General features: G+C 46.0%; 1 protein-coding gene across 13 annotated transcripts in view; it reads left to right on the top strand.

The window, feature by feature from the left end:
- LOC138916649 (liprin-alpha-1-like) overlaps positions 1–27,858 on the top strand; it is a 102,166-nt gene that overhangs the window by 68,796 nt on the left and 5,512 nt on the right. For 10 of the 13 annotated variants that reach the window (XM_070229681.1, XM_070229683.1, XM_070229682.1 and 7 more), the window contains 8 exons: positions 860–1,032; positions 1,426–1,519; positions 7,566–7,647; positions 7,755–7,955; positions 15,057–15,232; positions 15,317–15,414; positions 26,285–26,460; positions 27,427–27,495. In XM_070229681.1, the coding sequence (XP_070085782.1) occupies positions 860–1,032; positions 1,426–1,519; positions 7,566–7,647; positions 7,755–7,955; positions 15,057–15,232; positions 15,317–15,414; positions 26,285–26,460; positions 27,427–27,495 (1,069 nt within the window). Of the gene's footprint in view, positions 1–859; positions 1,033–1,425; positions 1,520–7,565; positions 7,648–7,754; positions 7,956–9,582; positions 9,646–10,145; positions 10,173–15,056; positions 15,237–15,316; positions 15,415–25,404; positions 25,507–25,677; positions 25,818–26,284; positions 26,461–27,426; positions 27,496–27,858 lie in introns of those variants that run through there. The other 3 variants (XM_070229691.1, XR_011423953.1, XR_011423952.1) reach the window with 3 other exon arrangements.

Consider the following 27,858-nt stretch of genomic DNA (forward strand, 5'->3'; position numbering starts at 1 on the left):
TAATTGAGTTGAGTTGATTTAGATGATGCCCTCGGGCTGCCCTGGGAGCTCAGGTGAGCCCAGCAGAAGATGCTGTCTGTTTGGGCGACGTGAGTTTAGAAAGAGAGTTCAGTGATAGCAGCAATCTTAGAAAGCCTTCATTTCTTCAGAGTCTGCAAATTGACTCTTGTGAGAACTTTCTCTTCTTGTGGAGCATTTGCTAAGCATGTGGCGTGTTCTGAGCGTTGCTCTGCAGGACCGTCCGTGTCCCGCCGCTCGGATGCGCTCTCTGCCTCTGAGCTGTGGAGAGCCCCACCTCGTCCCCAGCGCTCCAAGCGCCTCCCCACAGGGACCATGAGAGCCAGTGGGTGACTAGTGTGCTCCTATGTCAAACTACCACGGGCTGTGCTTTTGTCCCGCCCTGGCAGCCCTCGGTGGTGGGTGCAGGTGTCCATCCTCGCCGCCTCTGCAGTAGGCCCTGTGGCTCTTGTTTCGCGGCAGGGACGGTGGCACTGGGGAGGTTGCTGGGGCGCTGGGGTCAGGCCTCCAGTTGGGAGAGCATCTTCACAGCCGAGGGGCGGCCCTCAGGTGGGCTCATGGTGCTCTCTGCCTTCCATGGTTCGGACTGGAAGCCTTCTCAGAAGGAGAGCTCCGGCTCAGAGCCTCAGCTCCTCAGAAACGGTTCTCCGTGGTGGGATGGCTGGGAGCCTTCGTTTCTACACGCGATGCATTTTGCGAAGGAGACATGCCTGGAGGAGACTTGGAATGCTCATGTAGTTGGAAGAGCAAGTATTAAAAGCGTGGAGTGTTCTAGTGCCTGTGAATGGAACGTTGTGTTGGGACGAGGGCGCTCATTAAAGATCGTTTTCTGTCCCCAAAGCTCCACAGGCTCACAGGACGGCCCCGTGAGCAACCCCAGCAGTAGTAATAGTAGCCAGGACTCGCTCCACAAAGCCCTCAAGAAGAAGGGCATCAAGTCCTCCATCGGCCGCCTGTTTGGCAAGAAAGAAAAGGGCCGACCTGGACATGCCGGCAAGGAGTCATTAGGACAAGGTGGGTGGCTTCCAGCAAACATTCTTAACCCTTAGGATGGAGGCGGGGGGCCTGCCGTGTGTGTGCCTACTGTGTGCCCCCGGTTGTTCCCACGGGCGGTCTGTCGAAGACGCTGGGCGTTCTCAGGGAGTGAAAGCTCAGGAGGCGTATGTTTTCTCTGGGACACATGCGACCCAGAGAGCCACGGTGGACGTTCTTTGGCCCTGAACAACCTGGCGTCCCAGACAGAAAGGGCTCACTGTCTCTCGAGCATTCTCGTGCCTTGGTTGCCTAGTCAGAAACTTAACCTTTAGAGGTGTTCTTTGCCTGCAAGTGCTCTTCCACCTGTTTCTGAACTCACCTAATGCGGCCGTGTTGATTTCTCTCGCTGTTTCAACCGCTGGGCCCTCACAGCTGGCGTTTCGGAGACCGAAAACTCAGCTCAGGATGCCTTGGGACTCAGCAAACTAGGAGGACAGGCGGAGAAAAACCGGAAACTTCAAAAAAAGTAAGCTTTTCGTTATTCGTCCATCTCACTGAACACTTCTCAGTTGTGCCTGATTTTTAACTAACGTTTATTTAATAAATGTAGTATCTATTTATGTGTCTATATTACCTTCTGAAAGGTTAACCTAAAGCTTTTAAGAGACTGTGCTTCCTGGGGGGCTGAGAGCCTCTGCTCAGGAAGGGGGAGAGGACTCAGGGGAGGCTCCCGTCCCCCGGAGAGCTGTCTGACGAGGAGGGCTCCCCGCCAGGCGTGGGGCCCCGAGTCCGGCTCCGGTGCGTCAGCTCTGGGGGGAGGGGCCGCTTAGCCTTGCTGCATTCCCGATTTCCTCCTCTAAGATGGGAGTGCATCGGTACGCGCCTCACACGGCTTTGTGAGTGTTAGACACACATCTGTCGCTACATAAACACACGTAAAGCACTGGCAACAGTGCCAGCCATCCTAAAATAGGGAGAACTGAGTGTGTAATTGCAGCCACCGCTCCGACTTGATCACCAGCATCCAGAGTTTGCCGTGCGGGCTATGATCTGTCAGGAAATATTCGCTGTGTTGCCCCTTTTTTCCTCCTCCGGTAGATTTTGTATTTTTATCTTCAATAGACTTGTGATTTTGTGGTCTGTTTATTAAATTTTGATTCCGATTTGTCTTGACTCTGAAAATAGGTGATAGCAGGGTGATCATTTTCTGCAAAGGTGCTGAGACGCTGCGATGCCCCGGGGTAGGGGCATGGAGGAATAGTGTGTGCGTGTTTCTCTGGCTTCGTTCTGATCGGGAGCAGGTTGTGTGTTGGTTGACCGTATGTCAACCAGAATTAAGTAGATGAACGAGGTAGGGAGAGACAGTATCCCAGTGAACTGGCGACTGAAAACTGAAACTGAACCACCCTCTACGACAGAAGGGGCAGTTAGCAGTCCCAGAGGGAAGCGCTGACCTTGAGAATGGGGAAGACGGGCGAGAGCCAGTGGTCAGATGGCAAAGCTGGGCCTTGTGACAGGCTGACGATTGGTAGGTTCTGTGGTCAGTCTGACGATAGGAAAGGTCGTCTGGCCACTCAAGTACCCTGAGACAGCCTCATTGGTGTGGCACCCGGGCCTACAGTGCGCCCCGAGGACCACGCTGGGGCCCGGGGACCCTCTCCCCTAGAGGCCACGTGCCTTTAGCTGTAGAGTTGCCGGTTGGGTTCCCTTTTGTGAACCCTGCCTCGTTTTCGTTCTCTTCTCAGAATCGTACTAATCTTCTTGACTGGCCCACTGCTGGTCTTATTTCAGGCGAAGTGCCGTTGTTTCTGTTATTGCTCACCATGCCCTAGGAATACTCAGTCTTTCAGGTCCCCGTGAATGGAAATCCGCAGACACCATTGAACAGCAAAACGTGCTTTGAACGTTGCTGTCTTTGAACTGTATAAAAATGTTTTAAAGTAACTTGGGTAATTGCCATTTGCCTTTGTGAAACGTATCCCAGCCAGGCCTTTTGCCTCCTGGAGCCATGCCAGGAAAAATGTGTCCGTTAGATTTTGCTGACGTGTTCTAGTGCACACGCTTGCACATGCTGGAATAAAATCCGTAAGGTTTGTGGCAGTGCGCCTCGGTCCTCGTCCCCGGAAGTTCATGGTTCCTGTAGGGTCACAAACTATTCAAATTGGCCCAAGTTTGGGTCACCCTTGTTTTCTAAATTTATTTTGTAATTCGCAGGAGGTATGCTTGAGCACTTGGCTGTGTGGAGACAGCCTTTATTGTTTGTCCCGGCACGTGACTCCGTTTCCCGCTGCGTGGGGAGCGTGTGTGGTGGTGGGTGGTAGGCAGGTTTCTCTGGAGCTCCGGGTTCCCCGTGATGGCATTGGCTCTGCACTTCTGTGTCACCATAGCTGTAACTGTCCAGGGGCAGGCCGTTCTCTGAACTCTGTGGTCGTGCACGGCAAGTTCTAGGACGTACTAGTAAGTTACTAGGGAAAAATTCAAAGTATGGAGGTTATTTGTCTGACTACAGTGGGTAATTTTAGTTCTGTCAGTTAACCAGAAATAAAATTGACTTTAGGAAAAATGCTTTATTTATACTTGTGGGAAAATGTTTGAGTTATCCGGAAAAAGTATTATTGGAATACAGTTTTACGTTTATGGCATTATAGAGGTAAGAATCAAAATACGGTCCTCAGAAATATTTCTTTTTATTACCTCAAAAGTGTGCCTTTAGCTGCCAAAGTCACACAGCCAAACACATCCACTTTTAGAGAGTTTTCAAGAACCTGGTGACTTCGGTGGAGAGCTGACTTTGAGGTTTTGTCTAAGGTACATAAAAGAGAGTGGTGGGCGCATTCGGTGCTGGACATGCTTAATGAATCCGTGGAGGGTACCGCTGGCGTGAAATCAGACATCACTGTGTTCGTCCGCTTGGCGGTGCTCCCACAGCGTTGCCGGGTGTCCCTGGTGCTGTCTGAACTCCGTCGCCTTAAGTAACCTGGTGTTCTAATGCTCTCTTTCCCGTTTCTCCCTGGTTGACTCTAGTGTGGTTGCAGGGTAAGTTGAGGCGGAGGGTGTGCTGTGCTGAGCGTGTGTTACAGCCTGTGGCGTTGGCGGTCACCAGCCTCAGGCTCTGAACTGAGGTTCCGGGAGAGTCGTGCTGCTTTGCTGAGAGCTGTCCCGGGTCCCCTCACCCTGGCCGCCCCCACCCCCAGCCTCTGACAGCGAGCTGCACCCCATGGCGGGAGTAGTGCTTTGCGTGGGCCGTAGAGCCGTGTTTGTGACATGAGCCCAGCAGGTGTTGGTGCAAGGTGCCATGGTACTGAACGTGTCAGCCTCAGAGAAACGAGGTGCGTGTGTCGCTTGGATGGTACACCTTATCTGGGGTCTGGTCAGCAAAGCCCACACCGCTTCTCGTTATGAAAGATAACTTCATCATCGTGTCCTGTCCTAGTTATAAAACACACGCCGTCACTCACGGGTTACATGACCTTTGTCTCATCCGTGTGCCTGTTCCCCAGGGGATTTAGCATATTTCTGAATGTCTTTCTCCTCTGACTCTAATGTTAAGGCTGGGAAGCATGGCACATCAGTTTCCTGGTATAGAGGTATTTAAAAAATCGCCCTTGGGGTCTAGAATGATCTTCGAGGGAGGAGGTCAAGTCCCAGCCAAGCAGCCGCGAGTTGCTGGCTGACTATCGCAGGCCCAGCGCTTGTCCCTTTACCCCGCAGGGACGGCAGCCCCGCCCTTGTTTCTCGAGTAGCTCTCTGTAAACGGAGATCGCAGATCCTAAGGGTGGACAAAGCGATGACAGAGATTGCAGTATCTCCAAGCAGAGGAGGGAAATACGTAACAACAGAAACCAGACGAGTCTTCTGTTTGCTCTGGACAGTGGTTTGGGGCCATAGAATCTGGGCACACAGAATACACCTCATTGCCCCAGGATATCAGCTTCTGCCTCAGCCTCTGCAGAACAGAGGTGGGTGCCTCGGGTAGACTTAGGATGCAGAGAAACGCAGGGCACTTGAGAGGCCCGCCGCCTTCGATCTCTCGGGTTTCAGGCCTTGGAGCGAAGGGCCAGTAGAAGACGACCTCGTGCCCTGGCGGTTAGCTGTCGCGAGGACTCAGCAGCCTTCGTGGTGATCTCTGGTTGCGGTGAAGTCGAACCACACGGGTGGTTCTGTTGATTCTTAGAAAGTGCTCTGATGAGTAGTCACAAACGAAGGAGAGCGGCCGTCTGCCTGAGGCCGTTCTCAGTGGCCAGCAGGGAAAGGCAGTTCCTAGACCGAGCAAGAAGGGAGCGTATTTGTTCGAGAAACCGAGCTCCAGAGAGGGCAGGAGTGGCGCTGGCCCCGGCGTCTCCAGTCTGGTCTCCGCATCCTGTGCTCGCCCTACCCTGCACAGCTTCCAGGGGCGCTGCCCTCTCCTCTCCCACGGGCAGGGGCCTTCTTCACGTGACAGAACAGTCACCCCCAGAGAAGAAGGGGGTGCTGGTGTTCCTGCCTGGGGTGATAACGCAGGGATCTGGCTCCGTGTGGGGTCTTCAAGGTCACCAACTAGCCTGATAGGGGAGGGAGCTGGAAGCAGACAGAGACCTGGGCCGGCCGCCCAGCTGGGGTCTCCTCTGCCCTCGCGCTCACTTCTCGCGTCTCTCTCGGCGGCATCTAAGAGATGCATCATTCTCCCTCCATTGCCTTATCGCCCTTTCAGCAGGGCGCTGGGCCTGCACTGTGAAACCCAGAAGTAATCCATACTAGAGAAAGCTGTTGATAAAAGCCAACGACCATTGCAGGTGAAGTCAGAAGGGTGTGCACCAGTCCCCAGATGATGGAATTACCAGACTATTTTTAACCCTATGTTCCTGTGTACAGTGAGTGTCTGTTTCATATGAAAAACGAACTCTCTGCCAAGTGCCCCGGACTCAGTACCTGTTTAGTTCACTTCAGAGTGTGGGGATCGGAAAGCCCTGTTGGCCCGGCACCAGTGCCATCCCCGCCCCTCCGCCGGGCCAGGCGGGCAGGACTTGGGCCTTGACCGTGCTGTCAGGGTTCAGGTCTTTCCCTGCTCTGTCTGCCGAGGAGGTGTTTGTCTTGCTCGTATGGCTCCTATGGCTCACAGACATGTTTACATAAGATAGAGCCACTGTCCTTGAGGAGAACTTGTCCCCAGGAAACACAAAGTGGCACTTAATTCAGCACACTGGCGGTCGGTCCCGCCCAGCGAGGCCCTCCTCCCCCCTCCGTCCAGCATTGGCCTCCTGTGTCAGGGGGACGGCAGTTCCAGTGGACTTGGCTGCTTTTTTATTTATGAGTAGCTTTGCTTATTTGAACTAGAGAAGTTTGCCCCTTGTTAACTCTACTTGAGCTATTAAGATATTTGTTGCATCCTCTGGTCGAATTATCCTGGATAGTTACAATATCTGTTATTCCCCAGAAGCCTAAGGGTGACTTAAGGAACACTTACTTGAGATCCTGTGTGAAACGTTTTGAGCTTTAATTGTCCGTAGACTTCATAGTCTTAAGAAAAGTCTAATAGCATTTCAATATGTTGAAGAGCTGTTATGTATCTTTAGAAGTAAAAGATTCGACGACGTGTTCTGTAGAAATGATTATGGAAAATGACTTGGGGTGTCGGGGCGCGTGCGGTGAGCAGCCCCGTCTCCTCTCCGAGGCTCTCCCTGTCAAAGTAATAGGGTGTCTTAGAAAGGCTTGGAGGTAAACAGCACAAAGCAGTAAGATAAGATTCGTGAAGCTTCTTTGTTCTCTCTTACATAGCCATGTTCCCAGTAGACAGAATCATTTGCAAAGATGGTAATGTGGTAAAGTTCCAGTTCGCCTATTTGAAAATCAGGCCTACAGAATATTTCTGATCTCACGAGGGCCCTGGGACTCCTCCCTGCCTCCTGCCCCACGGTAGCTGTCAGCGCAGGGCATCTTAGGCTCACACTCCGTCTGGGGTCCTGGTAGAAACTGTCCGGGTTGAAATTTTCTGGATTTGAAGCCTGTGGGTTAAACCACAGAATGACCCAATGTCTGAATTTAGCAAGTACCTAGTTAGCTAACTAGCAACGTGGAAGAGAAACAGCCAAAATCCAGTCCACTACTTGCTTGCTACAGTAGACCATTCCTAGTGTTAAAAATCCACATTGTTCTCGGTGTTGGTGGTGTGAACGCTGAACGTTTGTGAAGCTCCCACAGAGGCAGGCTTCTCTGTTCAGACCCGGTCTAGTTTCCTCTTTCTCCATATTTTCCCTCATCGTTTAGAAAGAGAAGAGCGAGTATGTTTTCGCTTGAATGTCCTAGCTTGGATACAAAGGCTCTGCTGGGTTTTTTTAAAGTGGGTAATAATTCTTTAATTCTGCGAGGAGATGATTCTACAGAGAACCTTGTCGAGTCCGTCAGCATTTCATTGTTCAGGAGTTCTTCCTGACATGTACCAAACTACCGTTAAGTGGATGGTTTAGAAGATGAAAGGAAAATAATGAGATATGTGCTACTATGCTTGTGAAAGTGTATAGAGCGAGTACTCTGCTAACTTGCTTCCTGTATGCGTGTGATCGAGTCTTTCATTGTGACTGTCTGGTTATTTGTAGGCATGAGTTGCTCGAGGAAGCCCGGAGACAAGGTTTACCTTTTGCACAATGGGATGGGCCAACTGTTGGCGTCTGGCTGGAGGTATAGTCGTCTTTCGATCCTGGATCAAGTATGTGACTCATGTGAACGTGTTAATCCATTTCACACACTGTGCATAACCTTCTGGCCTTAACATTTCCTGTCTCTAGCTCTGGGTTGGGTTGCCAGCCTGGTATGTGGCCGCCTGCCGAGCCAACGTGAAAAGTGGGGCTATCATGTCCACCCTGTCAGACACGGAGATCCAGCGCAAGATCGGCATCAGCAACCCTCTGCACAGGCTGAAGCTGAGGCTGGCCATTCAGGCGATCACGTCCCTCACGAGTCCGTCAGCCCCTCCTACGTCAAGAACGGTGCGTCTCCCTGAAAGCAGTTTATCCCCTCCTGACGTTGCTTCTCCAAGTCTTCGTAAACACACCCAGGGCTCCGGTTTAAAATTTCAGCCTGCAGAAACATCACAGCTTCTAACGGGTGAAAACTGAGTGGTTAAAAATACTTTATTGAATGCTTTTTTTAACAGCCTGGCTTCAGTGGCTGCATTGTAACATAGAAGTAGGAGTTTCTGAAAACAACAGTAGCGATCACAAATTTAAACATAAATTCATCAAAAGTGAAGGGAAAAAAGCCTCGATCCCCAGTTGCGCTATAAGCAGTGTTTTACTCTAATGTGACGTTGGGCCCCTCGGTGCTTCCATTTTTGGCACTGAGGGCCCTGGGAGCTCAGGGTTCTGAGCAGTCCATTAGCCTGCGTGTGCTCACGCACCAGGCATTACCTGTGCTCATCCGGTTTGCTCCCCGTGGGGAGACCTCGAACGTCCTTAAAGAGGGTCCTCCTGTTTGAAACGTTAAAAACTAATCTAATGAAAACATTAGCGGTTACTGGGAGATAAGGGCAGGCCAACGCCTCATTTCTAAAGTGCAGACTCTTTTCATTGGCCCAGTGCCCACTCTCTGCTTTTAGCTTTTGGTTTACTCTCGAGAGAAAAACCCTGATTAAGAAACCAAGAGCCTCACAGGCATGCTTCTCTGAGTAGCAGGTCAGGGCCCGATTCAGGCCTCGGTTCCTTTGCACAAAAAGTGTTAAGAGCCTTTTTTGTTTGTTTGTTTGATTTTGTCTCTTAGTAAAGAGTTGTGGTAGCGACAATCAGCCTGTGTTCTCACCTGTCGCACAGACAGCTCTTCTCCCAGTGGAAAGTTTTGTCGCAGTATCCGATCTGGTCCCTGTTCCCCCATCATTTCACATGAGAGTGGCCTTTCTACAAGTGAAGGCGCTGGGGTGGTTTTCCCCAAGTTTTTATCAACTGTCTTGAGAAAGCTCGCGTCCTGCGAGCTGAGGTTAACGGCCAGTGGTGAAGAGCCCGTCCCCCGGGAAGCTCTGAGTTGAGAGCCGCGGGGCCTGGCTGTCCGCGGCTGCAGTGACGGGGACAGGACGTGGGGCCGGTTTTCCGGTACAGTTGCGATTGGGCCTTCTTTTGGACACACTCAGTCCTGCTCCCTGCCTCTTGAGCCCCCCGGCGAGGTTGTGCAGGCCGAGAGGCCCCATCCTGGGAGCGCCTGCCCCGAGCCGTCTCCCCCAGTCCGGAGCTCGGCTGCGTGGGCTTCCTGGGCTGAGGCCCTTTCCCATGGGGCGGGTTGATGGGCACTGGAGAATTACTCACACTTTGAGAGGCGCAAAATGTATTTTCTTCTCTTTATATTTCACATACCTCAGGGGGTGAGCAGGGCAGATCCAGCTCTAGGAATCATGGGCTCTTCTCGTGTGGCTGACCACACAGCATTAATTAGGTGTGGTCACTCTTTAAGAAGGGCGAGCTGGTCGATGTTCTCTCCTTTTCTACGTGGGCATCTCAAATGAGAAGAGGGGGAGACGGGCCTCGCCTCCCCTGCTCCTCCTGTGTGCCCGTGGCTCACGTGTCTGCCACCTTCCTCTCTGTCACTGCTTCCCTCGCCCTGGATGTGGTGGTCCCTGGGTCACCGTAGACCACAGGAAATGTCTGGTTAACGCATGAGGAGATGGAAACACTCGCGGCCTCGCCACAAACGGTCAGTCCCGCCCCGAGCCTGTCCTCCTCCCAGGGCACCCCACTTACAAGCGGCACCATTCCCGGCCTTTTTGTGGGAAACAGAAAGGTCATTTTACACTCAGTTGTTCCTGATAAGTATTTCCGCTAGGTATTAGTCAAATGTATAAAATAGGATCCGTATTTTGTCTTATTTTCGATTTTTCCAGGAACTTTACATTGGTAGGCCCTCTCTCTTTAGAGTAGGTTGAATTCACACCTCCTTTAGGGAGAGGCCTCGGCCGAACACTCCATTTTGAGGGTCTGGCCCATTTTCTCCCTCACTGAGTGTGCTTGCCGGGGGGGCCTCGGCTCCTGCCTGAGAAGCTGGGATTGTTGTTTTGCATGCGTTTTGCATGATACCTTGATTTCTCGAACTTTCCCCTCCGTCTCGCTGCACCTTCTGAAGTTGATCTGCTTGCCTTACTAAGCTCACCGATACTAACAGCTGTGTTCTTTTCATTCCTAACCACGTAACATCAGGAGGATGAGGAGGGAAGCTGGGCTCAGGTTGGAGACTTTCTATACTATATTCTTCACTATATGTACAGCAACAAAAAGAATTGGCGTATGAAAACTCGTAATTTACTTTTCTTGACATTTTTAACATCTTAACTTTTTCAGAATATTGTTAACGATTTGAAAGCATTAGGCGGAAGCAGAGCGTAGAGTTAAAGAGCACGTCTCATGGACAATTTTGAACCTCTCTTCCGTGGGGCCGTGGTGTCAGTTCTGGTTAGCGTAGACGGCTCTGTGTAGCGGACCGGCTCCTGGACGCGGTCCTGGGGCTTCGGCGGCTCCTGACATTGCGGATTTAAGTACCCGCTTGGGTAACTTAACCGCAAGGTCTGCCGGTGGGAAAACTGAATTCTGAGAACTTTCCAGCACAGGAGTTGCTGTGGAGACGTCACGTCCGGGTCTTCGTGTTGGTGTTTTACTAAGTGCTGATCAAAAGGCTTTCTTACTAATGGAATTCTCAGAAATTAAGCCTCTTCTTGCTTAATGTACTTTTCCGTTTTCAGCTCCCCAGCTCTTCAGCTCACAAAAAGCTGCCACACGTGTCTTGCAGCCTTCCTCTGAGACAGCTCGACTAACACAGCCGTGTCCCTGCCTGTGACCCCACCAGCGTTGCTGTGTGACATGCCGCACTTTAGAGGGACCCGCACAGCCGCGCGGTGTGAGCAGGCGGCGTCTCCCGAGGCTCTTGCTGAGGGCAGAGCGCTCAGGGTCCTCACGGGATCGTTGTATGTCTGAAAAGAATCAGGATAGTTTCAAATCAGAATTTTCCTGAGTACAAGTTGTTGGTTGAAATGCCAGTTTCCCTCTGTTTGTATTCCCAACGTAAAGCCAATTCTCTCTCTCTTTGTAACAAAAGAAGAGAGAAGCTATAATATGATGGTGTGAGCCCTCTGCTCCTGATTTGGGCCTTCTGTGCTGCTACGCCAGATAAATATCCTCATTAATGATTTAACCTGGTCAGCTACCTCTTTACAAGGCCACTGATGACCATCAGTGAATTAAAAAGGGTGCATTTCGTAATTACTTAAATGTCGGTGTATTTCACACTAGGAAGCAGAACTTTGTCAGCACTTGAGTAGGAAATTCCCTGTGTCCGGGGCACGAGGTATAAATTAAATAAGCGGAATGTTTGCTCTCTGCAGTAGAAATACAAACACGGGTGAGCTGTGCCCGCGGCAGCAGAGTTAGCCAACACTCAGTGTTCCTAGTAAGCAAGAGCTGCTCTCGCTGTCGCCTCCCCCAGATGAGAGGAGTGAAGAGGCTTCCTGGGCTCTGTGAGGCCACCCGGTCTGCTGAGGGCCGCGGTCACACAGTGTTCCTCTCCTGTGCCCTTACCTCATGGCCAGCTCTGAAGCCGAGGGGAGGTTCAAGGTTTCCTCGGGCCCTCGGGAAGAAAGCATCAAGGTGTGGTGAGAGCCGTGGGTGCCTTCATTTAGCAAGTGGCACATGTGGGCTGTCTGTGGGAGGCTGTGCTGCTTGCTGCAGACACAGGAGTGAGCGGGACAGCCACAGTCCCTGCCGCCGGCCCTCACAGTTTACAGAGATCACAGAAGTGTGTTTGTGATCATTTCAGTGGTGGATTAGCAGGCCCTGGGCAGTGGCTGCCTCTTCTGGCCCAGGTGTTGTCCGATGATGGAGATCCGTGTCAAGGGCTTTTTCAGAAGGCTCTGATGGCGGCCCGGGAGATGGAGGGCTCCCTGGACTGGGCCTGATCCTCAGTCGCTGACCTACGTTATCTGACGCTGACCACTTAAGAAGTGTGACTAGAGTGTATGATGAGGAAACAAAAAGGAGGAGGGTTCCGCTTCCATGGAATTCTCTTATTTAGAAATCTTTGCGTTGTGTGCCCATTTAAGAATACGTAATCACAGGCAAGGAAATGAGACCAGATGCTCATGCGTAAGTCTCAGGCATATGAGATGAGAGTAAGGTTTGAAAGAGTGAAAAACATGACAGTGTGATGATTTCCCGAAAATGTTTGATGTTTTTCCCACTCATGGTTGCTTAGAGAAAATAGTGAAAATGTTTTTTTCTGTTCGAATTTGAGCATTCTTGTTGGAGTGTGAGTCATTTCTTCCAGCTTGGTTGGTGTAAGTGATAAATTAGACCAGAGGCCGTGTTTTCAAGGCAGAGCACGGTGGTAGTTGAGAGGGACTGTGTCCAGGGATTCCGTGATGGGACTGCAGAAGGCCTGCGGGCGCACTGGTCTCGGACAGAGGGGCAGCGAGTGCCTTTTTTGGATATGTCTGTAGATACATATAATGTGTGTGCTTATTTCTCATTGTACAAAGCTTGGCTGTGTTCTGTTAGATTTATCCCTAAGGATTTCATGACTTTGATGACATTGTGAATGGCATTTTGTAAATTTCAGTTTCCAGTTCACTTCTAGTATTTAGAAGCACAGCTCGTGTTTGTGTCCTGGCCTTGTGTCCTGCCGCTTTGCTAAGCTCGCTGTAGTTCTCACAGCCAGTTTGTAGGTGCATTTTCTATGTTGCTAATCAGGTCATCTGCAAATAAAGACAGGTTTTTTTTTTCCAATTCCTATGCTTTTGATTTCTTTTTCTTGCCTTGTTACCGTGGCTAGGAGTTCCACCGCAGCGCTGAATAAAATTAGTGAGAGCAGACCCTTTGTTCCTGATCTCAGGAAGAATACATTGTCTTTCACCGTTAAGTGTGATGTCAGCCCTGTGTTTGCTGTAGATGCCCCTTATCAGGTTGAGGCCGTTTTCTTCCATTGCTAGATTGCTGAGATTTCCATAAATGAATGACGAATTTTGTCAAATGCCTTTTCTGCATCTTTTGAGATGATATAGTGGTATTTCTTTTGAATCCATTGATAGGATGAATGTCATTGATTTTTCAAGTGTTGACCCAACCTTATGTTCGTAGGATGAACCTCACTTGTCGTGATAGCTTATTCTTTTAATTTATTATTGATTTAATTTGCTCATATTTTGTCGAGGAATTTTGCATCTGTGTCTATGAGAGATACTGGTCTGTAGTTTTCTTGTAATGTCTTTGTCTGGTTTTGGTATCAGGATAGTGCTGGCTTCATAGGATGAGTTAGGCATTTCTTCTCTATTTTTTGGGGAATAATAGTGTAGAATTGGTATTTTTTCCATAAATATTTGGTAAGATTCACCAGTGAAGACATTTAAGGTAAAGATTTTATGTGTATGTGAGAGAAAGTTTATAACTGCAAATTTGAGTCCTGATAAGATACAACTTATCTCTTTCTTATGAGTTGCTCTCACAGATTATGTCTTTTGCCCATTTTATCTAAGTTGCTTACAGTTGTTCACAGTTTTCCCTTTCAGTGTCTATGTCCTATAGTGTGTCCCCTCTTTCATTCTTGATGTTGGTAATGTACGTCTTTTCTTTTTTCTTAGTCACTCTGTCTAGGGCTTAGTCAATTTTACTGATCTTTATGAAGAACCAGATTTTAGTTTCATAGTTTTATTTTTCTTGTTTCTGTTTCATTGATTTCTGCTCTTTTATTTTCTTCCTTCTGCTTGCTGTGGATTTCATTTGTTCTTCTTTTTCAAGTTTTTTAAGGTAGAATCTTACACTGTTGTTTGGAGACCTTCCTTCATTTACGACATAAGTGTTTAATACTATAAATTTCCCTCAAGACACTGCTTTAGCCATGTCCTACAATTTTTGAATAGATTGTGTTTCACTTTCATTCAGTTAGAAATATTTTCCCATTTCTCTTGTTTTCTTCTTTGGCACGTGGGTTATTTAGCCGTATGCTAATTTCCAAATACTTGAGAATTTTCTAGATATCTTTTTATTATTGATTTCTAATTTAATTCTGTTGAGGTCAGAGAACATAGTTTGTATGATTTCAGTCCCTTTAGATCTGTTGAGATTTGTCTTGGAGAATCCCATACGCACTTGAAATGAACGTATTCTGCTATTATTGGGTGGGGTGTTCCACGAAACGTCACTTAGGTCAAGCTGGTCAATAGTGTTGTTTAAGGCTTCTGGATCCTTACTGAGGGGGTCTGTCTGCCTGTTTTGGCTTCTTTGTTCAATCAGTGACTGAGTCAGAGGAGGGTTGAGGTCTTGTGACTGTAACTGTGGATTTTTCTGTTTCTCCTTTCAGTTCTGTCAGTTGTTGTCTTGCTTCTCTCTTCTTTTAAAACTATTTTTCGGTTCACTTTTTTTTTAAGATTTTATTTTTCCTTTTTCTCCCCAAAGTCCCCTGGTATGTAATTGTATGCTTTTAGTTGTGGGTCCTTCTAGTTGGGGCATGTGGGACGCCACCTCAACATGGCTTGATGAGCAGTGTCATATCCAGGCCCAGGATGCAAACCGGTGAAACCCTGGGCTGCTGAAGCGGAGTGCGCCAACGTAACCACTCAGCCACGGGGCCGGCCCCTTCAGTTCACTTTTTACACGGATTTTGAAATTAACAGATTTTTTGTTGAGGAAATTTGGAAAACAAAGTGTTAAAATTAAAACCAGCCACAGATATTTTTGTGTACAGTGGATTGATCCTTCAAACTTGTTCATGAGTCATGATCATTCTTTGTTGTTATAGTATTATACACAAAAATTACTTCAGAAAGATCATGTGTTATCAGCTACATTTTTATTGTGGTTGGGGAAATAGGTTAAATTTATAAACACGAATGAGTCATAGGTTTTCAGTGGTATAATACCTTCTGTTAAAATTCTACTGACAAATTTAAAAGGTAGTACATAGGAGATCAAATTATTTTGAAATGATAAAGAACAGTGTTGTCATTCATTTAAGCTTTAAGGATATGTAATAGGTTAAAAATCCAGTTTAAAGATTATTTAAACTGCCCTTGTGACCTCTTGGGTGTTCTTTTTCCTGAACTGATCGTACTTGCTTGTTGAAAGCAGACGCTCGCCTACGGGGACATGAACCATGATTGGATCGGGAACGAGTGGCTGCCCAGCCTGGGCCTCCCGCAATACCGCAGCTACTTCATGGAGTGCCTGGTGGACGCGCGCATGCTGGCCTATCTCACCAAGAAGGACCTGCGCGGGCAGCTGAAGATGGCGGACAGCTTCCACAGGTCAGTCGTTGCACACAGTTCCTGCTCGTTGGCTAGGAGGCTTTTGACTGTTTCCATCTGTAATTTTGTTTCTTTTGTAAATAGAAAGAGCTTCCAGTGTGGAATTATGTGCCTGCGAAGGCTGAATTATGACCGGAAAGAACTGGAAAGAAAAAGAGAAGAAAGCCAGAATGAAATAAAAGGCTAGTACATTACGTTTAATTGATTTAGCGTATTTCTGCTTCCCAGTGTATTAGCAGCCTAAGTGGTTTCCTAGTTTCTTTAAATTAAAAAAAGTATTTTTTTTATTGTGGTCATAATAGTTTATAGCATTGTGAAATTTCAGTTGTACATTAATATTTGTCAGACACCATGTGAGTGTGCCGCTTCGCCCCTTGTGGCCACCTTCCACACCCCTTGCCCCTTGTAACCACTAAATTGTTCTCTTTGTCCGTAAGTTTGATTATCTTCTACATAGGAGTGAAATCATCCAGTGTTTGTCTTTCTCCATTTGGCTTATTTCGCTTCACAGGATGCCCTCAAGGTCCATCCATGTGGTTGCGAATGGGACGATTACATCTATTTTTTTATGGCTGAGTAGTATTCCATTGTGTATTTATATACCCCATACTCTTTATCCAATCATCCGTCGATGGGCACTTGGGCTGCTTCCACATCTTGGCTATTGTGAATAATGCTGCCATGAACATGGGGTACCTAAGTCTCTTTGAATTGTGGATTTCAGTTTTTTTTTGATAAATACCCAGTAGTGGGTTAGCTGGGTTGTATGGAATTTCTATTAACTTTTTGAGAAATCTCCGTACTGTTTTCTGCAGTGGCTGCACCGGTTTGCATTCCCACCAGCAGTGGATGAGGGTTCCCTTTTCTCTACAACCTCTCCAACGCTTGTTGTTTTTTGTCTTGGTGATTATAGCCATTCTAATGGGTGTAAGATATCTAAGTGTAGTTTTTTGCTCTTTGGGTTTTTTTTTAAAGACGGGCACCTGAGCTAACATCTGTTGCCAATCTTTTTTTTCTTTTTTCCCCTTCTTCTTCTCCCCAAAGCCTGCCAGTACGTAGTTGTATCCTCCAGTTGCACGTCCTTCTGTCTGTGCTATGTGGGGTGCCACCTCAGCATGGCTTGATGAGCGGTGCCATATCTCCACCCAGGATCTGAACCAGCGAAACCCTGGGCCTCTAAAGCGGGGCATGCGAACTTAACCACTCGGCCACGGCCCCGGCCCCTAAATGTAGTTTTGATTTGCATTTCCCTGATGATTAGTGATGTTGAGCATCTTTTCATGTGCCTATTGGCCATCCATCTATCTTCTTTGGAAAAATGTCTGTTCGCATCCTCTGCCTACTTTTTGATTGGGTTGTTTGTTTTTTTTGTTGTTCATTTGTGTGAGTTGTTTCTATATTATGGAGATTAACTCCTTGTCGGATATATGATTTGCAAATATTTTCTCCCATTTGGTGGGTTGTTTTTTCATTTTAATCTTGATTTCCTTTGACTTCCAGAAGCTCTTTAGTCTGATGAAGTCCCACTTGTTTCTTTTTTTCTTTTGTTTTCCTTGTCTGGGTAGACATGGTATTCAGTAAGATCCTTTTAAGTGTGATGTCAAAGAGTGGACTGCCTGTATTTTCTTCCAGAAGTTTTATGGTTTCAGCTCTTACCTTCAAGTCTCTGGTCCATTTTGAGTCTATTTTTGTGTATGGAGAAAGGTAGTGGTCTACTTTCGTTGTTTTGCATGTGGCTGTCCAGTTTTCCCAGCACCATTTATTGAAGAGGCTTTCCTTTCTCCATTGTATATTCTTAGCTCCTTTGCCGAAGATTAGCTGTCTGTAGATGTGTGGTTTTATTTCTGGGCTTTCGGTTCTCTTCCATTGATCTGTGTGCCTGTTTTTGTACCAGTACCATGCTGTTTTGATCACTATGGGTCTGTAGTACGTTTTGAAGTCAGGCACTGTGATGCTCCAGCTTTGTTGTTCTTTCTCAGGATTGCTTTGGCTATTCAGGGTCTTTTGTTGACCCATGTGAATTTTAAGATTCTTTGTTCTATGAAGAATGTCATTGGGATTCTGATTGGGATTCCATTGAATCTATAGATTGCTTTAGGTAGAATGGACTTTTTTTTTTTCTTTTAGGAAGATCAGCCCTGAGCTAACTACTGCCAATCCTCTTCTTTTTGCTGAGAAAGACTGGCCCTGAGCTAACATCCATGCCCATCTTCCTCTACTTTGTATGTGGGACGCCTTCCACAGCATGGCTTTTGCCAAGCAGTGCCCCGTCCGCACCCAGGATCCGAACCAGTGGACCCCAGGCTGCTGAGAAGCAGAACGTGCGCACTTAACCGCTGCACCACCGGGCCGGCCCCTAGAATGGACATTTTAACTATGCTTATTCTTCCAAATCCATGTGCATGGAATATCTTCCCATTTCTTTTGTCATTATTGATTTCTTTCAGTGATGTCTTATAGTTTTCCTTGTATAGATCTTTTTATTTATTTTTTTATCGCAGTAACATTTGATTATAACATTATATAACTTTCAGATGTACATCATAGCATGTTTCAAATTCTATGTAGATTCCATCATGTTCACCACCCAAAGACTAATTACAAGCCATCACCACACACGTGTGCTTAATCACCCCTTTCACCCTCCCCCTATTAAATTTATTCCTGGGTATTTTTTTTTCATGTTGTGAGATTTTTTACTTTATTTTATTTTTTAAAAAAATTTTTATTGAGTTAATGATAGGTTACAATCTTGTGAAATTTCAGTTATGTATTATCGTCTGTCAGTCGTGTTGTAGGTGCAACCCTTCACCCTTTGTGCCCACCCCCCACCCCCCCTTCCCCTGGTAGCCACTAATCTGTTCTCTTTGCCCACAGGTTTAAATTCCTCATAGGAGTGGAGTCACACAGAGATTGTCTTGTCTATCTGGCTTATTTCACTTAACATAATTCCCTCAAGGTCCATCCATGTTGTTGCAAATGGGACGATTTTGTTCTTTTTTACGGCTGAGTAGTATTCCATTGTATATATGTACCACATCTTCTTTATCCAGTCATCTGTTGATGGGCACTTAGGTCGCTTCCATGTCTTGGCTATTGTAAATAATGCTGCAGTGAACATTGGGGTGCATAGGACTTTTGGAATTGCTGACTTCAAGCTCTTTGGATAGATACCCAGTAGTGGGATGGCTGGATCGTATGGTAGTTCTATTTTTAATTTTTTGAGGAATCTCCATACTGTTTTCCATAGTGGCTGCACCAGTTTGCATTCCCGCCAGCAGTGTATGAGGGTTCCCTTTTCTCCACAACCTCTCCAACATTTATCACTATTTGTTTCAGTTATTTTTGTCACTCTAATGGGTGTAAGGTAATATCTTAGTGTAGTTTTGATTTGCACTTCCCTGATGATCAGCGATGATGAGCGTCTTTTCATGTGCCTATTGGCCATCCGTATATCTTCTTGGGAGAAATGTCTGTTCCTGTCTCCTGTCCATTTTTTGATCGGGTTGTTTAATTTTTTGTTGTTGAGTTGTGTGAGTTCTTCATCTGTTATGGATATTAAGCCTTTGTCAGATGTATTACTTGGAAATGTTTTTTCCCAGTTAGTGGGTTGTTTTTTTGTTTCACTCCTGTTTTCCCTTGCCTTGAAGAAGCGCTTTCGTCTGATGAAGTCCCATTTGTTTATTCTTTCTATTGTTTCCCTTCTCTGAGAAGACATGGTGTCCGAAAAGATCCCTTTAATACTGATGTCAAAGAGTGTACTTCCTATATTTTCTTCTAGAAGCCTTATGGTTTCAGGTCTTACCTTTAGGTCTTTGATCCATTTTGAGTTCATTTTGGTGAATGGTGAAAAAGAATGGTCCAATTTTCATTCTTTTACATGTGGCTTTCCAGTTTTCCCAGCGCCGTTTGTTGAAGAGACTTTCTTTTCTCCATTGTAGGCCCTCAGCTCCTTTGTCGAAGATTAGCTGTCCATAGATGTGTGGTTTTATTTCTGCGCTTTCAGTTCTGTTCCATGGATCTGTGCACCTGTTTTTGTACCAGTACCATGCTGTTTTGATTACTGTAGCTTTGTGGTATGTTTTGAAGTCAGGGATTGTGATGCCTCCAGCTTTGTTCTTCTTTCTCAGGATTGCTTTAGCAATTCAGGGTCTTTTGTTGTCCCATATGAATTTTAGGATTCTTTGTTCTATTTCTGTAAAGATGTCATTGGGATTCTGATTGGGATGGCGTTGAATCTGTAGATTGCTTTAGGTAGAGTGGATATTTTAACTGTGTTTATTCTTCCAATCCATGTGCATGGAATGTCTTTCCATCTCTTTATGTCGTCATCCATTTCTTTCAGAAAAGCCTTGTAATTTTCATTGTATAGGTCTTTCACTTCCTTAGTTAAATTCACCCTGAGGTATGTTCTTCTTTTTGTTGCGATTATGAATGGTATTGTGTTCTTGAGTTCTTTTTCTGTTAGTTTGTTATTAGAGTATAGAAATGCTACTGATTTATGTAAATTGATTTTATATCCTGCCACTTTGCTGTAGTTGTTGATTACTTCTAAAAGTTTTCCAATGGATTCTTTGGGGTTTTCTATGTATAAGATCACGTCGTCTGCAAATAGCGAGAGTTTCACTTCTTCCGCCCCATTTGGATTCCTTTTATTCCTTTTTCTTGCCTGATTGCTCTGGCCAGGACCTCCAGTACTATGCTGAATAAGAGTGGTGATAGAGGGCATCCTTGTCTCGTTCCGGTTCTCAGGGGGATGGTGCTCAGTTTTTGCCCATTGAGTACGATGTTGGCTGTGGGTTTGTCATCTATGGCCTTTATTGTGTTGAGGTAGTTCCCGTCTATCCCCATTTTGTTGAGTTTTTATCATAAATGGCTGTTGGATCTTGTCAAATGCTTTCTCTGCATCTATTGAGATGATCATGTGGTTTTTATTCCTCAGTTTGTTGATGTGGTGTATCACATTGATTGATTTGCGGATGCTGAACCATCCCTGTGTCCCTGGTATGAATCCCACCTGATCATGATGTAGGATCCTTTTGATGAATTACTGTATTCTGGTTGCCAAAATTTTGTTGAGAATTTTTGCATCTGTGTTCATCAGCGGTATTGGCCTGTAGTTCTTTTTCGTGCTGTCCTTGTCAGGCTTTGGTATCAGCATGATGTTGGCCTCGTAGAATGTGTTAGGAAGTGTTCCATCCTCCCTAATTTTTTGGAATAGCTTGAAAAGGATAGGTATTAAATCCTCTCTGAAAGTTTGGTAAAATTCCCCAGGAAAGCCATCTGGTCCTGGGGGTTTATTCTTTGGGTGCTTTTGATGGCTGTTTCAGTCTCTTTGCTTGTGACTGGTCTGTTCAGATTGTCTCCTCCTTCTTGAGAGAGCTTTGGGAGATTGTGGGAGTCCGAGAATTTATCCATTTCCTGTAGGTTATCCATTTTGCTGGCATATAGTTTTTGCGTAGTATTCTCTTATAATCCATTGTATTTCTGTGGAGTCTGTTGTTATTTCTCCTCTTTCATTTCTGATTTTGTTTATTTGAGCTTTCTCTCTTTTTTTCTTTGTAAGTCTGGCTAGGAGTTTGTCAATTTTATTTACCTTCTCAAAGAACAAGCTCTTTGTTTCATTAATCCTTTCTACTGCCTTTTTTGTTTCAATACCATTTATTTCTGCTCTGATTTTTATTATTTCTCTCCTTCTGCTGACTTTTGGCTTTGTTTGTTCTTCTTTCTCTAATTCGGTTAGGTGTAGTTTAAGATTGCTGATTTTCTGGTTTGTTAAGATGTCCCTGAATGGCGATGAATTTTCCTCTTAATAGAGCTTTTACTGCATCCCATATGAGTTGGTATAGCATGCTATCATTTTCATTTGTCTCCAGGTATTTTTGGATTTCTTCTTTAATTTCTTCCATGATCCATTGCTTGTTCAATAGCGTATTGTTTAGTCTCCACATCCTTGTGCCTTTCTCAGCTTCTTCCTTGTAATTAATTTCTAGCCTTATAACATTATGATCGGAGAAGATGCTCGTTATTATTTCAATTTTTTTAAATTTGTAGAGGCTTGCCTTGTTTCCCAACCTATGGTCTATCCTTGAGAATGTTCCATGCACGCTTGAGAAGAATGTGTATTCTGCTGTTTTTGGATGAAGCATTCTATATGTATCTATGAAGTCCCACTGTTTTAGCTTTTCGTTTAGCTCCACTGTTTCTCTGTTGATTTCCTGTCTGGATGATCTATCCATTGATGTGAGTGTGGTGTTGAGGTCCCCTACTATTTTTGTGTTATTTTTGATATCTTCTTTTAGGTTTGTTAATAGTTACTTTATGAACTTTGGTGCTCCTGTGTTGGGGGCATAGATATTTATAAGCGTTATTTCTTCTTGATGAAGTGTCCCTCTGATCGTTATATATTGGCCCTCTATGTCTCTCTTTACCTGCCTTATCTTGAAGTCTGTTTTGTCTGATATAAGCATTGCGACCCCTGCTTTCTTTTGTTTGCTATTGGCTTGGAGTGTTGTCTTCCACCCCTTCACTCTGAGCCTGTGTTTGTCCTTGGAGCTGAGGTGTGTTTCCTGGAGGCAACAAATTGTTGGATCTCATTCTTTAATCTATTTTGCCACTCTGTGTCTTTTTATTGGCGAGTTCAGTCCGTTTACGTTGAGGGTGAGTATTGATGCATGAGGGCTGAATGCTGTCATTCTGTTGCTCGTTTTCCGGTTTTCCTGTGTTTCCTTTGTTTCTTGTCCTGTGTGTTTTAGCCTACCCATTGACTTCTGCAGTTTCTTAGGCTGGGTTTCTTAGATTTTTCCTTATTTATGTTTTATGTTTCTGTTCTGTTTTTCAGTTTAGTGGCTACCCTGAAGTTTGTATTCAGAATCTCGTGTATAACATAGTCCATTTTCTGGTGGTCTCTTACTTCCTTAGCCTAGATTGTTTCAGTCCCTTTCCTCCTCCCCTCCGAAATTATTATTTTCATCTCTTATTCCAACTTGTGTTGTGAGTTTGTGGTTAGAGTGATAAGATTATCTTTGCTTTGGTGATTTCCTTCCCTTTATCCTAATGCTATAGTTGAATATTTGCTATCCTATTTAGCTTCTGTCTATTTGTCTCCCTACTCTGTGTTTTGTGACCCCTTACTCCCTTTTTTTCTTTTTTCAGGTATGAGAGCCTTCTTGAGTGAAGGTCCTGTGACTACGAAGTCCCTTAGCTTTTGTTTGTCTGGAAAAGATTTAATTTCTCCCTCCTATCTGAAGGATATTTTTCCTGGATAGAGTATTCTTGGCTGAAGATTTTTATCCTTTAAAGTTTTGAATATGTCACTCCAGTCTCTCCTAGCTTGTAAGGTTTCTGTCGAGAAATCCGCTGAAGGTCTGATAGGGGTTCCTTTGTAGGTTCTTTTCTTCTGCCTTGCTGCCCTGAGTATTCTTTCTCTGTCCTTCATTTTTGCCATTTTTACTACTATGTACCTTGCAGTAGGTCTTTTTACGTTGACAAATGTAGGAGATCTGAAAGCTTCCTCCACACACATTTCTCTCTCAATCCCTAGATTTGGGAAGTTCTCTTCTCTGATTTCGTTGAGCACACTTTCTGCTCCATTTTCCTTTTCCACGCCCTCAGGAATTCCGATGATTCTTAAGTTGCATTTTCTCATTGAGTCAGCTATTTCTCTGAGCTTTTCTTCAGTTTTTTTAATTCTTAGTTGTCTTTCTTCCTCTGTCTGGAGCCATTCAGCCTGTCTTTGATTATGCTAGTTTGCTCCTCTATGGTGTCTACACGGGCATTCAGGGAATCTGTATTCTGTTTTATCTGGTCCATTGTGTTTTTCGTCTCTAGTGTTTCTAATTGATTCTTCTTTATAATTTCAATCTCTTTTGTGAAGTAACTCCAGAACTTGTTGACTTGTTTCTCTATATTTCCCTTTACCTCATTGAGTATTTTGAGGATAGCTATTTTGAACTCCTCTTCACTTACTTTACCCATTTCCAAGCCCTCAGGACATAATTCTGTGTTTTTATTGTTTTCCTTTTGGACTGGAACTTTTATAAATTGCTGGATGGTAGAGGAGAGGTTTTTGCGCATGATGCTGTTATTTGGTTGCAGGTACAGCCTGTCGCCACTAGATGGGGGTCGAGAGCCTTGGTTCTGAGCCCTGCACCTTCAGCCACGATGGTGGCACCCAGCATGGGTTGAGGGAGGAGGGACACTTTCTCTCATGCCGACCTGGATTGGCACAGCTCTCGCTCTCTGGTCTCCCAGGGCCCTGGCTTGCTGGGGTTCCCCCACGCGAAAGCTGTCCCCTGTTAGAGGGTTTCCGCTGCTCCAGCGGTGGGAGTCCTGCACGATCTCCCAATGCACGGCCCCTCCCCTGCTCCTTCTCACACCCACGGCAGCGATCCCAGTCTCTAGGGGAGGGAGCGAAGACCCCGTTCCAGCTCCTCTGAGGGCGGCTCCAGCCTCTCCGCCTTCCGTCGTTTGGCTGCTGTGGGTCTGTGAGGATTTCTGTTATTGGGATTTTTTTTTTTTTGGTTGGAAAGCAGTTGCTCTTTTTAGTTGTAATTTGGAGGGGAGAGAGTCCTGGGTGAGCTCACGCTGCCATGTTGCTGACGTCACCCCTATTTCTAGATATTTTATTCTCTTTGTTGCGATTGTAAATGGTATTCTATTCTTGAGTTCTCGTTCTGTTAGTTTGTTATTAGAGTAGAGAAATGCAACTGATTTTTGTAAGTAGACTTTGTATCCTGCAACTTTGCTGTAGATGTTTATTTCTAATAGTTTTCCCATGGCTTCTTTTTTTTTTTTTTAAAGATTGGCACCTAGGCTAACAACTGTTGCCAATCTTTTTTTTCTGCTTTATTTCCCAAACCCCCCTGGTACATAGTTGCATATCTTAGTTGCATGTCTTTCTAGTTGTGGGATGTGGGACGCCGTCTCAACGTGGCCTGATGAGCGGTGCCATGTCCGTGCCCAGGATCCGAACCCTGGGCTGCCTCAGCGGAGCGCGCGAACTTAGCCACTCAGCCACCGAGCCGGCCCCGCCATGGCTTCTTTAGGGTTTTCTCTATATAAAATCATGTCGTCTGCAAACAGTGAGAGTTACACTTCTTCACTGCCAATTTGGATTCCTTTTCTTTCTTTTTCTTGCCTAATTGCTCTGGCCCAAACCTGCAGTACTATGTTCAGTAAGAGTGGTGGGAGTGGGCTCCCTTGTCTTGTTCCTGTTCTCAGGGGGATGGCGCTCAGTTTTTCCCCGTTGAGTATGATGCTGGCTGTGGGTTAGTGATTTCCCATTTTTAAAAATATTAGGAAATTTGTTAAGTGGAGAAAACTAGTCTGGCATCCTTACAGAGGAGGGAGGGTTGGAGATGAGTGCTTTGAAGACCCTCCTCTCATGGCCTGGTGGTTCAAGTCTGGCCCCCAGCACTCAGCGGCCCAGGTTCGCTCCCTGGCCGCAGCACCACAGCACCTGTCTGTGTGCGGCCGTGCTGTGGGGCAGCTCGTGACTTACCACCAGGGTGCGCCACCACGCCCTGCATCTCTGGGAGGAAGCACGGTCCTCCTCTGAGCCACAGCACCTGTGCCTACTTTCTTGTGCTTACGTCAGTCTGCGCGAACCGTCTCAAGGGGAACACTCCTCCTGTGACTTGTTCTGACGTGTGTACTCCTTCACTCAGAAATGCCACCCCCTGCCACACTGCTGGGTAACACCAGGGCACAGACGGGCAGGACTCTGCTATCGGCTCACTGGACTCCAGTGCGGCGATTCTGCTCTAGCCACTTATCAGAGGGCTTCAGGAGCACAGACGGAGCCCTGTGTCTCTGCCTCCAGGGCTCAGGGGGCAGCACAGAGGCGCTGGTTCAGCTGGGCCTTGGAGGTGGAGGAGGAGCTCCTTAGCAGGGGACGATGGCAGAGGCGGCTCAGTGAGAGCGCAGGTGGGGAGATGCAATGGGAGCCTCTCACCCGGCATGCCTCGAAAGCATCGACTACAATAGTCTGCTTTTAAGTAAGACGTTAACGATTAAGCTCAAAGTAAAATCTCCCAGAATTTTCAGAATAAAGAAATCACTAACAACAGTCATAATAATAGGTAAGACTTAAGAACTCGAAGCACTTTCAGAGGTTAATTATTTAATCCTTCCCACAACCCTGTGCGTGTGAGTGCTGTCTTCTTCCCCAGGTTTTACAAAGAAAGAAACTGAAGACAAAACTGGTTGAGGACACAGCCCGTTTAAAGGATAGTCTGGTCATGATTGAGCTAACGTGAATCACAAGAAAAACCGTAAGCCAGCTTTTATACTATATATATATACACACTTTATACTATATATGTAGTGCGTATATTTTATACTATATATATAGTGTGTGTGTGTATAGTATAAAAGGGCATTGGAAATAAAATGGGTAAATCAGTTTTGTCTGTTTTCTGTATCTGTTTTAAATCTTTTTATAGTTGACAAAAGTTGTCTTTGGAAGTGATTGGTGAGCATCCGGAGATATTTTCATGGAGTGGCTATTTTTAGATCTCTACTAGAGCGAATTTAATAATGGATCACTTCGTGTGGTGTAAGATCTTCCCCCCAGTCTCTGATATGCTGGAGAGTATCTTTAAGTTTCTCTCTTTTTAAAATGAGACAACAAGAAAGGCTTCAAGGAAACAAGCTTCAAGATTACAAATGAGAGATTTGTGTTGAATCGAGCAGGGCGCCAACTCCTTCTCTGACGAAAAGAAAGTGTTTCAGAAACTCTGAAGGCTGTAGAGGAAGCGCGCTCGTGCCTGGTGGGCATTCAGCTTCTTCTCTGTCCTTCTGGTTTCTGACCCTGGATCCTCCTCATTTTCTGTTCTCTGGAAAATAAATGTCCGTAAGAACTTCATTGCTCTTGGGTTCTTTGGCAGCATGAGTTCTAGTGGGACAGTTTCCCTTCGATGGAGGAGGGCCGAGGCGTGACCTCTAAATGCAGCAGCGGTTGCCTGCCCACCTTCTGTGTGCTGTTACAGGTGTGCATGATGAAGACAGCTTTGTGCAGACGCCGTTCTAATTGTTTCTGTTCACCTGTAGACGTGCTTGTGTGGAGCAACGATCGAGTGATTCGCTGGATCCTCTCAATTGGTCTTAAAGAATATGCAAACAATCTGGTGGAGAGTGGCGTTCACGGTGCACTTGTGGCCTTAGATGAAACCTTCGATTTCAGCGCACTGGCACTCTTGTTACGGATCCCTAAGCAGAACACACAGGTATGCTGCAGAGCCGGCCCGGCTCTCACTCAGCGTTCAGTCAGGTCTCCTGATGGAGACGTCTAGCTGGTTAACTGAGTGGACACAAAACTTCACAGTACCTCAGACAACTATCCCTAATCCACAAAATACTGGTTCCAAACCAGCAATGCTTAATTCTTCATTAGTTTTGCCTGTCCTTCCATTTTCTGTTGTCAGCATGAGAGTCTTGCGATAAAAAAAAAAGGGGAAACTTCGTTCAAGTCCATATGCTCGTAGGAGTGACGACATGTATTTAGTTCTTACGTGGAAAGAGAAATGCTCATAGGTACACCGATGGAGATTCTGTTAATTTTGTTTCTATTGCCCTGTGTGATTCTTTTTGACACACGGGCTCACCTGAGAATCAGGAAATTTATTCTTCTTCTACAGAAGATTGTATGTCTTTTGCCGATACCCCCCATCCCCCCACCAGCACCAACCCACAGAGCACACTTTCGTAGATAGTCTGCCAGCGGTCATGGGTCCCTTTCCCTGAAAGCCCATCCATGGGCTCCGCAGGAATCCCCTAATTTAAAATGTGGTTGTGGGGGCCAGCCCGGTGTTGCAGTGGTTAAGTGCGCACGTTCTGCTTCTCGGCAGCCCGGGGTTCGCTGGTTCGGATCCCGGGTGCAGACGTGGAAGCACTTGGCAAGCCATGCTGTGGCAGCGTCCCACATATAAAATAGAGGAAGATGGGCATGGATTCTAGCTCAGGGCCAGTCTTCCTCAGCAAAAAAGAGGAGGATTGGCAGCTGGTGTTAGCTCAGTGCTAATCTTCCTCAAATAAATTAATTAATTCAATTAAATTAAATGCTGTCATGGCTCAAGGTGTTTATAGCCTGAGCTTTTTAAAAGTCTTGATTTGAAAAACAGTTGTGATATGCTAACGTCCTTCAGATTAGATTGATGAAGCTTTGCGGTATTGTTGTTTCGTTATGATTTCAGGCTCGCGCTGTCTTGGAACGAGAATTTAACAACCTTTTGGTCATGGGGACGGACAGAAGGTTTGATGAAGTGAGTTTTCAGCCTAATGAATTTTATTTAAATTTGCATTCAGTGTGAATTATTTGTTTATACGCACGTGAGCCCCGTCGGCAGTCTCTCTTCTAAGGGTGGGGATGATTTTACCTCCTGAGCTAAGCTTTGCTCTCAAAAATGTGTTAACAAATGAGATAGTAAGAAACTCGTATTTTCAGTCTGAGGTTTTCTGTTTTTAAAATATTTGCTATTGAAGTTTTGATAGCCCTCAAAAATGTTGTTCCCATCAACATTGGTGGCAGCCGAGGCATGGCGTCCATGGGCTATGTTTGGGGACCGCTGGATGTCTGACCCCAATCCAGAGTCCCTGTGCTTTGGAGAAACCTGTTAGAAGGAGAT

The sequence above is a fragment of the Equus caballus genome, chromosome 12 (genome assembly GCF_041296265.1).
Source record: "Equus caballus isolate H_3958 breed thoroughbred chromosome 12, TB-T2T, whole genome shotgun sequence".
NCBI lineage: Eukaryota > Metazoa > Chordata > Mammalia > Perissodactyla > Equidae > Equus > Equus caballus.